The following is a 14,366-nucleotide window of genomic DNA, read 5'->3' on the forward strand; positions in this document are numbered from 1 at the left end:
TCCCAGGCGATCTGAACGGCATCGGAGTTGAGCCCATTTATGCAAACGCAGGCCACAGGCTGTGTGTCCAGCAGCTTCATACGAGATCTCAAACTCCCAGGCGATCTGAACGGCATTGGAGTTGAGCCCATTTACGTAAACGCAGGCCACAGGCTGTGTGTCCAGCAGCTTCATACGAGATCTCAAACTCCCAGGCCATCCGAACGGCATCGGAGTTGAGCCCATTTACGTAAACGCAGGCCACAGGCTGTGTGTCCAGCAGCTTCATACGAGATCTCAAACTCCCAGGCGATCTGAACGGCATCGGAGTTGAGCCCATTTACGTAAACGCAGGCCACAGGCTGTGTGTCCAGCAGCTTCATAGATCTCAAACTCCCAGGCGATCTGAACGGCATCTGAGTTGAGCCCATTTACGTAAACGCAGGCCACAGGCTGTGTGTCCAGCAGCTTCATACGAGATCTCAAACTCTTAGGCGATTTGAACGGCATCGGAGTTGAGCCCATTTACGTAAACGCAGGCCACAGGCTGTGTGTCCAGCAGCTTTATACGAGATCTCAAACTCCCAGGCAATCTGAACGGCATCGGAGTTGAGCCCATTTACGTGAATGCAGACCACAGGCTGTGTGTCCAGCAGCTTCATAGATCTCAAACTCCCAGGCGATCTGAACGGCATCGGAGTGGAGCCCATTTACGTAAACGCAGGCCACAGGCTGTGTGTCCAGCAGCTTCATACGAGATCTCAAACTCCCAGGCGATCTGAACGGCATCGGAGTTGAGCCCATTTACGTAAACGCAGGCCACAGGCTGTGTGTCCAGCAGCTTCATACGAGATCTCAAACTCCCAGGCGATCTGAACGGCATCGGAGTTGAGCCCATTTACATAAATGCAGGCCACAGTCTGTGTGTCCAGCAGCTTCATACGAGATCTTAAACTCCCAGGCGATCTGAAGGGCATCGGAGTTGAGCCCATTTACGTAAATGCAGGCCACAGGGTGTGTGTCCAGCAGCTTAAAACGAGATCTTAAACTCCCAGGCGATCTGAACGGCATCGGAGTTGAGCCCATTTACGTAAACGCAGGCCATAGGCTGTGTCCAGCAGCTTCATACGAGATCTCAAACTCCCAGGCGATCTGAACGGCATCGGAGTTGAGGCCATTTACGTAATGCGGGCCACAGGCTGTATGTCCAGCAGCTTCATACGAGATCACAAACTCCCAGGCGATCTGAACGGCATCAGAGTTGAGCCCATTTACGCAAATGCGGGCCACAGGCTGTGTGTCCAGCAGCTTCATACGAGATCTCAAACTCCCAGGAGATCTGAACGGCATCGGAGTTGAGCCCATTTACGTAAACTCAGGTCACAGGCTGTGTGTCCAGCAGCTTCATACGAGATCTCAAACTCCCAGGCGATCTGAACGGCATCGGAGTTGAGCCCATTTACGTGAACGCAGGCCATAGGCTGTGTGTCCAGCAGCTTCATACGAGATCTCAAACTCCCAGGCGATCTGAACGGCATCAGAGTTGAGCCCATTTACGTAAACGCAGGCCACAGGCTGTGTGTCCAGCAGCTTCATACGAGATCTCAAACTCCCAGGCAATGTGAACGGCATCGGAGTTGAGCCCATTTACGTAAACGCAGGCCACAGGCTGTGTGTCCAGCAGCTTCATACGAGATCTCAAACTCCCAGGCGAGACTATTTTCTCTAGTAGGAGGGATAGCCGAGTGGCATCGCCTCAGGCAGGAATTTATTATCACTGTTACGCAGTGGCAGAGGGCGATAAGATGTACACTTACAGGGTCTTTTCCAACCTTAGGGGGCACTGATATGACTGCGTCACTTATAGACGCCAGCGACACACCGCCCTTCAATGCCTCTGCATAGACCTCCTGGATAGGCCGCACCTCCACTGCACCCCTGGCCCAGGACAGCCTCAACTCCTCTGCACCCCCTGAACAGGTCTCACCTCCTCAGCACAGTACAGGCTCACTGGTTAGAGGCGGCAGACCCGAGAGCAGAGGACGGCCCGGGACCAGGGTTCGATTCCCGGTGCGGCAGGTTTCTGTACCAGGGTCAGCGGACTCGATAATTCTCTCGCCTCGGTGCCCACTCTGATCAGCGATCACACTCGGCAACTCTGGGCACTAGCTTGCCTTATCTTCACTAACGGCCCCACCAGACCGCCGGGGATGCCTGGTCTCACCCTGGATATACCCATTATCTCTCAGGGAAGCCAGGAAGGGTTTTGCAGCGGTCGAAGCGCCTTGGGACCCTACGGGTAAGTAGTGCGCTATATAAATGCCTATACATTTACATACATTTATACATTTACACCTCTTCTGCACCCCCTGGACAGGTGTCATGGTGCAGGAAACAGGAATCAAAGCTCTTCTTTGTCTCGCAGTATCTGCCATTGAACCGGCATTCCAAAGATCACCCGCTCGCAAAATGTCGGGGGTGATCTAAGCGCGGAACCGGGCATTCTCCCCTGTACTACCAACAGGGAGGACCGTGGTGGAAGCTGACGTCTAGTCCTGAGTTCCTGGACATGGGCTGGAGGTCTAGACCAGCTGTGAAGTGCACCGGTTGATTTTAGAACCACACACTCGCCAACGGATTTTCAGAGATTAGTCACCTTCTTTCTGTAGTCTAGTTTGATAGAAATAGTGCAATTTTGTGCCAGGCTTAGGCGCAGGTTAGAGCCCTGCAGTGCGTCTGTTAGTTAGTTCGGTAATTTAGAACTAGGGAGAAATACTAATTTAAAGTAAGTAGGAAAACAGAAATGTAAAGAGAAGAATTAATACTTACCCATTGAATATTTCAGTTCCTGATTTCTTCGTTGCTTGGTTGACGGCGGTGGCTCAAGAAGATTTCTAAGGGAGAAGTAAGAAGAATTCAGAAGATAAGAAAGTAAGGCAGAGAGTGAATGAACGAATGAGTGAAAAAGAATAAATGAACTCACAGAGTTAAAGGGTGCTAAAATGTTGTTTATAATGCAGGTTACCAAAGAATAAAATACTTATAGTGAAGAATAGATGAGGAGCAAAACCATAGGCAGTGACCCTTGACCCTGCTTCAGGGCCGGTCGCTCCACACACTGCATGGACCCCCGTGAGTGTGCCCAGGTCTCCCCGCTACTGCCGCGAGTTCGCCGCTGCCTCCCAGCTGAGGATTCTGGGTCTGGTAGCCCGTGTCTGTTCTGCCCATGATTCGCCGCTGTTCCTGCAGCTGAGGATCCTACGCTTGTTTTCTGCATTTGTGCCTGTATTTACTTTCTGTTTTCTACTGCCTGTGACTGTTATTTTGTTGTATTTTGCTGCACCTCGCCTCTGTTTTCCCGCCTCTTCTCCCCCACTCCCCGCTGCTGTTCCCCTGCGGCCTGCCCCTTTTTTCCTTTCTGTACCCCCATTCGCCTCCCCGCTCCCGCCTCCAAGCTGCTCCTCCCTCCCACTTTGCCATTAATGGCGGAGTCCACGCGAACGCACAGCGAGTGCGCCGATTTTGCGCCGAAGGCGCGCCAATGGCAAGCCCGTCTACGCCCATCCGCGCCTAGACCGCGCCCAGCACCAGGACCCCTGGCCCCTGACAACGCCAGCCCACGAGACGAACGAACGACGCCACCACCTTCAATGCACTCAACGCCGGCCAGAACCCCGCCTGCTACCGAGCAAACCAGAGATGTACCCACGGACCCTTCAGCTGCCAAGCCTGCAAATTCTCCTGCATCCGATCCTGCACATCACCCGCCAAGCCGAGCACCAGCAACAATCACCTCAAGTGCATCCTGCTCAACACCCGCTCCGTCCACAGGCACGCCGTCGAACTCTGGAACCTGCTCGACACTACATCACCAGACGTCGCCTTTCTCACGGAAACCTGGATGAACGCCTCCTCAGAGCCCGATATCGCCATAGCCATCCCGGACAGATACAAGATCACCCGGAGGGACCGCGTCAACCAGACCGGAGGAGGCATCGCCATCCGCATCACGACCAACTCCGACGACACCCCCACCGCCGCCGAGCACCTCCACTTCCAGATACACACCGACCCCAGGACCACCCTCTGAGGCACTCTCATCTACAGACCCCCGGGACCATGCACACAATTCAGCGAAGTCGTCGCAGACTTCATCAGCCCGCACGCCCTCACCTCCTCAGACTACATCCTCCTGGGAGACCTCAACTTCCACCTGGAAAAGTACAACAACAACAACACAACCAACCTGCTGGACAACCACGCCAACATCAGACTCAAGCAACTGGTGAACACCCCTGCCCACTACGCCGGACACACGCTTGACCCTGTCTTCTCCTCCAGCAAGCACATCTCCTTCAGCCACTCCACCGGACTCCACTGGACTGATCACAGCTGCGTCCACTTCAGCTTCAGGAGAACCACGACCCACCACCACCCGCAACAGGTTCCCCGCAGGAGCTAGAGCAAGATCACCGCCGACCAGCTCACCACCTCCCTCAGCCAGAACCCTCCCACCAGCGCAACGGACCCCAACGAAGCAGCCCGCAACCTCACACAGTGGCTCACCAACTGTGCCGATGACCTCGCGCCCCTGAAGAACTCCCCCAGCAGACCCAGCAGCAAGCATCATGATTCACCACCGAAAGAAGAACTGCCGAACCCTTGAGAAAGCCTGGCACCACGACCAGACAACGGAGAACATGACAGCCCACAAGTACGCCACCCGCAAACACCACCAGCTGATCCGCACCACCAAAAGGTCAACATTCAAGGATCGCCTGGACAACAACACCCACAACAGCAAGGAACTCTTCAACATCGTTAAAGAACTCTCCAACCCCAGTGCTTGCAACAACGACATCACACCGTTGCAAGACCTCTGCGACTCTCTTGCCTCGTTCTTTCATTGCAAGAACGCCGACATACACAACAGCTTTGGCGCATTGACCACGCACCCAACCTCCGAACCAGCACCGCCCACCACCACCCTTTGCAACTGGAGCCCGGTCAGCACCGAAGACACTATCCGCATGATGAACACCATTGACTCCGGTTCCCCCACTGACCCCTGTACACACCACGTCTGCAACAAGGCTGACTCCATCATCGCACCCCAACTCCGGGACGTCATCAACAGTTCCTTCACTTCCGCCACCTTCCCGGGGAGCTGGAAACACGCAGAGCTGTGCGCCCGGCTGAAGAAACCTACCGCGGACCCCACGGACCTCGAGAACTTCCGCCCCATCTCGCTCCTCCCTTTTCCTGCAAAAGTCATCGAGAAGACCGTCAACAAGCAACTCTCCACCTTCCTCGAGACCAACGGATCCCTCGACGCCCTCATTGCAGCCACCAACGACATCAGGTCCCTGCTCGACAATGGGGAAACAGCTGCCCTCATCCTCCTGGACCTCTCAGCAGCCTTCGACGCCATATGCCACTGCACACTAATACAGTGCCTCAGTAACACTGGAATCCAAGGGAAGGCCCTGGAGTGGATCATCTCATTCCTCGCTGGAAGAACGCAAAGAGTCCGCTTCCCCCCGTTCCGGTCCGTGGCCACCGAAGTCATCTGCGGCATCCCGCAAGGATCCTCACTCAGCCCCACCCTCTTCAACATCTACATGAGCCCTCTCACAGCCATCGCACGCCAACACAACCTAACCATCATCTCCTACGCTGACGACACCCAGCTGATCCTCTCCCTCACCAGCGACCCCGCCACCGCCAAAGCCAGCCTCCAGGAAGGGATGAAGGACGTCGCGGAATGGATGAAGCTCATCCGACTGAAACTGAACTCAGACAAGATGGAAGTCCTCATCCTGGGCCCATCTTCATCTGCCTGGTGGCCCCCTGCCCTGGGCGCTGCCCCCAAGCCAACGGACCATGTTCGCAACCTCGGCTTCATTCTGGACCCCTCCCTCACGATGACCAAGCAACTCAACACCGTCATGTCATCGTGTTTCAACACCCTGCGCATGCTCTGAAAGATCTTCAGGTGGATCCCCACCGAAACCAGGAAGACGGTCACCCAGGCCCTCGTCACCAACCAACTGGACTACGGGAACGCCCTCTACGCTGGAACCACAGCCAAACTCCAGAAAAGACTCCAGCGCATACAGAACGCTTCTGCACGACTCATCCTGGACATCCCCCATCACAGCCGCATCTCGGCCCATCTGAGAGACCTGCATTGGCTCCCCGTCAGCAAGAGGATCACGTTTAGACTCCTCACCCATGCACACAAGGCTCTTCACGACATGGGCCCCGAATACCTCAACAGCCGCCTCGCATTCTACACACACACACGCCAACTCCGATCCTCCAGCCTCACCCTCGTCACCGTCCCACGAATTCGCAGAACCACCGCCGGTGGAAGATCCTTCTCCTACCTGGCGGCCAAGACATGGAACTCCCTGCCCACCCACCTACGGCTGACCCAGGATCATCTCTCCTTCAGGAAACACCTCAAGACCTGGCTGTTCGAGCAGTAGTGATTCCCCCAGCCCCCAGCTCCTTGAGACCCTAGCGGGTGAGTAGTGCGCTTCACAAGTTTCACTGATTGATTGATTGATTGATTGATTGATAGGCCCTCTGGGTAAGGAAATAGAGAGAGAGAGAGAGAGTAAGAAAGTAAAGAATGAATTGAAGGAAAGTAGTAATGGTGTGATTTTCTGTTAAATCGATTTCAACTCATGCTTGAAGAGAGAGAGGGAGTAAGAAAGGCATAAAGTAGAGTGGAAGAGCCAGAAGGTCGGGCAGTCTCTTCTCTGTCCCATTCCCCTTTCCCTCGGCTGGGTTCGCACGGCCACTAGTTTACTCTTCAGTTCGTGGCTGGGCTGTGGGAAAACCAGTGGTGCAATTTAGAAAATATTATCGTTCTGCTCCTGGGTCTGTCGGCACTGTGAGTAACCACGACACTTGACAGAATGAAGTGCCCAATGTCAATACTCACCCGAGCAGAATGGCTAAAGGGTTCAATTTAAAAAACGTAGGAAATATTCTTAAGGAGATTAAACAAGAGTTGATAGGAGTCAAGGAGAAAAATAAGGTAATCAAATTTGAAATGAAGGCCCACATTTTCTTAACTCAGTGTAATTGTACTCCATGTGTCGGCACACTGTCTTCCCAGAAGCACAATCTCGTATAGCTTTCATTTTGTCGTATCTCAATGGAGACGCAGCTTCATGGTCAATGCCCCATGTCACCCGAGACTCACCAATTTTATATACCTTCGAGAAATTCTAGAAAGAGTTTTTGTGAATTTTTTATCGGCGGAAGGATGCACAGGCTAAGGATAATGAATTACTGGAGTTGATGCAAGGGAATCGAGAGCTTGTCACTTACCTGGCCCAATTTAACAAACTTGTTGTAGAAACTGAATGGCCAAAGGCCAAAAGGGCAACCTTGTTCTATCGGTGTTTGAAAGATGACTTAAAGGATACTTTGTCACAGATCCTAAATCGCCCTACAGAAGTTTCAGCTTTGATTGATTTTGTTTTAGAGATAGTTATTGACAAACGGAAAGAAGGGGTGAAAGACAACGCAAATTTCAGCCCAATGTACCACATTTTGACCAGGTCAGGGCAGAGGTGGTTAAATCTGGTGATAAAGAACATGGAGTCAAACCTATGCAAATTGGAACTATTAGAGGCCCCCTTTCCAAAGAAGAGAAAGAAAAGCATCAACAGAATAATCTATGGCTTTATTGTGGTATCAGCGGACATTTTGTAAAGGAATGTCCCAAGAAGCCAAAAACCTTCAAGAAGGAAAACTCTGTGCACCACCAGTAGAAGGAGTTGGGCTGGTGGTTGCTTACAAGGATACAACTCCAATTTCTCATCAAGTGGTCAATACTCTACAATCTTCCTCTCCACACCTCATTCTGACGATGACCCTAAGATTTTGAGACAGAGTTCTTTCAGGATTGGCCGTGATGCCTGACTCCGGTGCTATGGGGAACTTTTGTCACCTTAAATATGCCTCGAAAATTGGTCTGAGGCATTACCTAAAAAGAGAAGTGAGGCAGTTAGGGCTGTTGAGGGTACAAATGTATCTTCCGGCCCAATAACCAGTCACACGAAAGTTGTGGAACTTGTCTCTGTCGAAGGTCACAAGGAAGAGATTCAATTTAACTTGATCGATGCTCCGCAGTTTGGAATCATCCTGGGTTTGCCTTGCTTAACTGAACACAACCCAACAATTAACTGGAGTGATCGAACCGTGAAGTTTAACTCAAATTATTGTTTGGAGAATTGCTTTGGAGAAAAGCAAAAAGAGCAAGATGGAAATCCAGCAGCTTTATTATGGGAGCAAAATATGATGGTGTGTGAGGTGCATACTGTGAATCTTCAGGTAGAATATCAAGAGTTTGCTGAAGTTTTCAGTGAATTGGAATCAAAGAAGTTCCCCTCATATCGGTTGTATGACTACAAAATTCGATTTGGAACCTGGATCTAACCTTCCTTGTAGCCAAATGTATGCGCTTACTGAAGCTGAAAACCAGCATCTTAAAGATTACATTCAGAAATACTTAGAAAACGGATTCATACGACCAGCACAGTCCCCCGTTTCTTCACCGTTATTTTTCGTTCCGAAATGTGAAGGAGATCTGAAAATGTGTATAGATTATTGTGCCTCGAACAAGATTACAATAACGAATCATTATCCTCTTCCCCTGATTTCAGTTCTTCTAGATCAACTAAAATATGCCAAATCTTCATGAAGTTAGATTTACAGGGGGTGTGCCATTTAATTTGAGTGAGAAGTGGAGGCGAATGGAAAACAGCATTCAGAACAAAGTATGATTATATGAGTACCAAGTGATGCCCTACAGTTTGAGCAACGCTCCTGCAGCGTTCCAGTACTTCATTAATGATGTCCTGAAGGAGTTCATTGATCAATGCATGATTGTTTACATCAAAAACATTTTGATTTATTCCTCATCAGAAGAAGATCAGCAACAGGTCAAAAGAGTTTTGCATTGCCTAAAGAAAAGCGAGCTTTACGTAAAACTTAAAAAATGTGCTTTTGGAGTGAAACCTGTGGATTTCCTTGGATTTGTAATTGCTCCAGAAGGTCTTACGATGGATGCTAAAATGAATGAGCCATTCTTAAATCGGCCTACTCCAACCTCTGTGAATAAAATACAGAGCTTCATCGTGTTTGCTAATTTCTTTTTTTTCAGAACAAAAACCGTTTGCTAATTTCTATCGCAGATTCATTCGAGAATTTTCCCTGAAGGTACCTCCTATTACTAAATTGCTACGGAAAGGAGTACCTTTTTAATGGTCTGCCAAGGCAGAAGATGCTTTCTAGTTAGATGCTTTCCAGTTATTAAAGACAAGTTTTTCCACTGCGCCAATTCTGCTGCATGCGGATCCTATGCAACCGTTTTACCTGGAGACTGATGCTTCTGAACAGGCCATCAGAGGAGTACTTTCACAGAGACACTAAGAGACCAAACAGTTGCATCCGGTGGCATATTACTCTAGAAAATTGCAACCAGCGGAAATAACTGATACTATTTCAGATAAAGAACTCCTGACTTTCAAAGATGCCGTCCAAGAATGGCGACATTACCTTCTCAGAGCAAAATATGTGGTGACGGTATTTACCGATCACCGGAATCTTCAAATTCTGCCAGAACGCCCACACCATGCCAACTTAGGGGGTCCCTATATTTCGCTGATTATGACTTTGTAATAATTATCAGCCAGGAAGAAATAACGGAAAGGTAAATGCCTTGTCTCGCATTGACACGGATGGAAGAAAGATTCCCATTAGAGATTGTTGGACTTAGCCATTTTTGCAGGGTCATCCCTGAACTTTTTGCCTTCCTCCTGTATTTTGGCTGACCTGTTTTTATTGGTTTAATAACTCTGGGCACTTTATCACTGCTGATCACTGCTAAAGTGCATATGCTCTCCCTATTATAAATTAATGTATTAATCAGTGGTTCCATGTTTGGCTATTTGGTTTACTTATCAGTCCCTAGTCTAGTGCACTAAGCGTGCCCAGGGCGTGTAAATCCAAATGCTGCAGGTGGGCTTGCAGGACTGGTTGTGCCACCGACAGAAGGAGCCTTGTAAAATGTGTCTAAGGTCTGCCATTGCAGAGCCTGTGTGAAGTCGGGTACTGTCATGCTGACTGGGCAAGTATACCCACTTGCCAGTCCCTAAACCTTCCCTTTTCTTCATATCAGTCACCCCTATGGTAGGCTCAAGGGAAGGGTGCATTGTATGTATAAGGTTAGGACAAGCCCTGATGTGTGTGGCATGTCCTAATAGTAAATTACAGCCATTTGTGTTTTTCACTATTGCAAGGCTACCCATTCTCTATACGTTACAGAAAAGGGGGTTGAACCCATGCAGTCGCGGGGACCTGGGTGCTATGTGGTATGTGTGAGAACAGGGGTCCCGGCAAGGGAAACGTGTTGTATGAAACACACAATAACACTACTATGGACTAAACAAACATTAATCAAAAAGATTTGTTACAGGTATTGTCCTTTATTTTGCAATACCAGATATCGACTATTATCAAAATTCATTCACATTTAATAAATAGCCCCAATTGGGGAAGGGAAAGAATAGGAAGAAAAGAAAGTGCTCAGGGAGGTGTAAAGTCAAAAGAGAAGAGGCGCAGTCAAAAGGTAGCAAATATGGCAGTCTTTAAATTAAGATCAAGACAAATCAAATACAAAAGGCCCAAAAAATTATTAAGACATCCATTGAAAAGCTGTTAAACTAGAGACATTCAACGGTCACATACACAAATCAGAACTATCAGGGGCATGTGCCGGAGGTCCAGAAAAAGGAAAGAGCCGTCGACGTTTCGACCCCTGTCTGTAGGCTACGTTAAATCCTTTAACGGGGTCTTCATCAGGACATGTGCAGGGAAAGGGGGGATGGGGCGATCCTATCTGTGAATTTAAAACAAGAGGTCAGACTAATACATTTGTAAGACCCGATTACAGTCGTCCTATTTGACAGTACTAGAGTACATTAACTTTAATTTACCATGGAGTCAGGGCACAACCGGCCTCTGAACGTAGGAAATGAGTAAAGCCACATGGGTAGTCGTGGTCAAACTCAGCGATATTAATTCGCAACCACAGAGGAGGAACAGTGTGGGATGGGAACGTACCCCCAGTTGAGAGATATTCTGTCATACAATATTTAAAAACCGGGATCCAACTAACATAAGCTTCAACCAATCAGCCGAATGGTGAATGTAATGTGGATTCCACTCCCAGTTGTCGTTGTCCGAGAGGGACAAAGGTGCAATTGATGTGCACGAGCTGTGGGTTGAAAAAATTGTGGGACTTGTAGTTATGTGCAATGATTTAATCGGGTCCGCCCCTTGCCTCTTTTGACCCTTGGGCTGGTGTTGTACGAGACGATTTTATCACATAGTACACCGTTTGCCGAAATAAAGGAAGATCGGCTCCCCAATTAGTCCTTACCTCGGAGGTATGTTACAGAGTCTTCTATGCCTTAGATTAGGGAGGCACTCCCGTGCAGTCCGTTACCAATGTAGTCTTTGTTGTATCCCTACAGCGACCCACAACGTTGCAAAGTCAGACCAGGAACAGTGTTCCATGGTTAAAGACCATCAGCGCTTTATCTCAGATTGTTTAATGTAAGTGACGAGTTGATTCACATACCACAATGATGGCTCCTGTTGCGACTATAACCCGACAAACAGATGGTCAAACTGAAAAGGCCAATCAAGAGTTAGAAAAGTATCTCATACTGTTTCTCTTGGATCAAGAGCGAGAGTGGCTTGATCTTCTTTGGACAGCAGAGTTTGCACATAATAATGCTAAGAGTGCCTCTACTGGTTTTTCCCCTTTCTACTTGAATTATGGAAGGCATCCAAATTCTGAGGTTTCCTCTCAAGAAGTGTGGGTGCCTGCAGCACAAAACTTTGTACATCATCTTAGCAAGGTAAACGAGTCTGCCACCAAGAACTTAATGAAAGCTAAGGAACACTACAAGCAAAGTGCAGATGAAAAAGAAGCCCTGAACTAGATTTGAGTACAGGGGACAGAGTTTGGTTAAGCACAAGAAACCTAAAGCTTAAAGGAAATAGAAAGTGTCAACCCCGATTTATAGGTCCATTTCTTGTGGAGCAAGTAGTGACTCCAATGACTTTCAAACTAAAACTACCACCACAGCTAAAAATAAACCCAGTGTTTCATGTTTCTCATCTTAAAAAAGGTTTCACCCCATTTGAAAGAATTGAGAAAGAGAGTACCTATTTAAGTGGAAGAATGAGAAGAATTTGAAGTTAAAACAATCCTAGTTTCAAAGTCCATTTGAGGGAAAATCTTCTATCTTGTAGACTGGAAGGGTTTTGGCCCAGAGGATAGGTTGTGGGTGGAACAATCAGATGTTCATGCTCTCTGATTAACTAAGATTTTTCACTCGTAAAATCCTCCCAAACCTCAGCCCGGAGGCTTAACTTTGCGAGTGGGTACTGTCAGGGTGCAGGAAAAAGGAATCAAAGCTCTTCTTTGTCCCTCAGAATCTGCCATTGAACCGGCATTGCAAAGATCACCCGCTTGCAAAAGGTCGCGGGTGATTATACTGCGGAACCGGGCATTCTCCCCTGTACTACCAACAGGGAGGACCACAGGGGGAAGTTGCAGGTCTAGTCCTGAGTTCCTGGACACGGGCGCGAGGTCTAGACCAGCTGTGAAGTGCGCCGGTTGATTTTAGAACCTAGGCACTTCACAAACAACTTTTCAGAGATTTGTCATATTCTTTCTGTAGACTAATTAGCTAGAAATAGTGCAATGTTGTGCCAGGATTAGTCGCAGATTATATCGCTTCGATGCGTCGATTAGTTAGTTCTGTAATTTAGAACTAGGGAGAAATACCAATTTAAAGTAAATAGGAAAAAATAAATATGAAGAGAAGAATTAATACTTACCCATTGAATACTGCATTTCCTGATTTCTTTGTTGCTTGGTTGACGGCGGAGGCTCCAGAAGGTTCCTAAGGGAGAAGTAAGAAGAATTCAGATAAGAAAGTAAGACGGAGAGTGAATGAACGAATGAGTGAAAAAGAATAAATTAACTCACAGAGTTAAAGGTGCTAAAATGTTGTTTATAATGCAGGTTACCAAAGAATAAAATACTTATACTGAAGAATAGAAGAGGAGCAAAAGCCATAGGCACTCTGGGTAAGGAAATATATAGAAAGAGAGAGTAAGAATGTGGAGAAGGAATTGAAGGAAATTAGTAATGGTGTGCTTTTCTTTTACAGCGATTTCCACTCATGATTAGGGATAGAGAGGGAGTAAGAAAGGAATACAATGGAGTAAGGCAGAAAGGAAGAAGTGGAGTGGAAGAGCCAGAAGGTCAGGCAGCCTCTTCTCTGTCCCATTACCCTTTTCCCCGGCTGGGTTCGCACAGCCAGTAGTTAACTCCTCAGTTGGTGGCTGTGAGAAAACCAGTGGTGGAATTTGGAAAATCTCATCATTCTGCTCCTGGGAGTGTCGGCACTGTCAGTAAACACGACCCTTGACAACAGGCCTCACCTCCTCTGCACCCCCTGGACAGGCTTCACATCCTATGCACCCCTTTGGACAGGCCTCACTGCCTCTGCACCCCATTGGACAGGACTTATCTCCTCTGCACCCACTTGGACAGGACTCACCTCTTCTGCACCCCATTGGACAGGACTAACCTCCTCTGCAACACCTTGGACAGGCTCACCTCCTCTTCTCCCCTGGACAGGTGTCACTTCCTCTGCACCCCCTGGACAGGACTCACCTCCTCTGCACCCCATTGGACAGGAATAACCTCCTCTGCACCCCATGGATAGGCCTCACCTCCTCTGCTACCACTGGAGAGGCATCTCCTCTGCACCCCTCAGGACAGACCTCACATCCTCTGCACCCCTGGACAGGCCTCACCTCCTCTGCACCCCCTGGCCAGGACTCACCTCCTCTGCACCCCATTAGACAGGACTAACCTCCTCTGCACCCCATGGATAGGCCTCACCTCCTCTACTCCCACTGGAGAGGCATCTCCTCTGCACCCCTCAGGACAGACCTCACATCCTCTGCACCCCTGGACACGTCTCTCCTCCTCTGCACCCCAGGACATCGTCACCTCCTCTATCCCCCGGACAGGCCTCACCTCTTAATCACAATGAGAAGGGTTTCAAGGATTAGGGGAAATACTGGGCGCTCTGCTCCTGTTTAACGCTTAGGTAGTGTGAAAGTTATGTTCAGGATGGTAGTGCAATCAGGCGAGGGGATAAGCCCTATAACCCCTCAACAGCATGTGTTGACAGGACAACAAGCTAGACATGAACAGTTAAATGCCTGCTGCACACAACAAAAAGAATAGAGTCACTGATGGTGTCGCAATGGAC

General features: G+C 48.8%; 1 protein-coding gene across 1 annotated transcript in view; it reads right to left on the bottom strand.

Moving 5' to 3' along the window:
- Positions 1–14,366, bottom strand: part of LOC147659051 (NACHT, LRR and PYD domains-containing protein 12-like) — a 487,072-nt gene that overhangs the window by 89,033 nt on the left and 383,673 nt on the right. Inside the window, exons 15-16 of the mRNA XM_086952007.1 lie at positions 12,916–12,980; positions 2,809–2,873 (exon numbers count right to left, since the gene is read on the bottom strand). Of these exons, the coding sequence (XP_086808133.1) occupies positions 2,821–2,873; positions 12,916–12,980 (118 nt within the window). The 3' untranslated portion in view covers positions 2,809–2,820. The remainder of the gene's footprint in view (positions 1–2,808; positions 2,874–12,915; positions 12,981–14,366) is intronic.

This window comes from Lissotriton vulgaris, unplaced genomic scaffold, assembly GCF_964263255.1.
Source record: "Lissotriton vulgaris unplaced genomic scaffold, aLisVul1.2 SCAFFOLD_787, whole genome shotgun sequence".
NCBI classification, from domain to species: Eukaryota; Metazoa; Chordata; class Amphibia; order Caudata; family Salamandridae; genus Lissotriton; species Lissotriton vulgaris.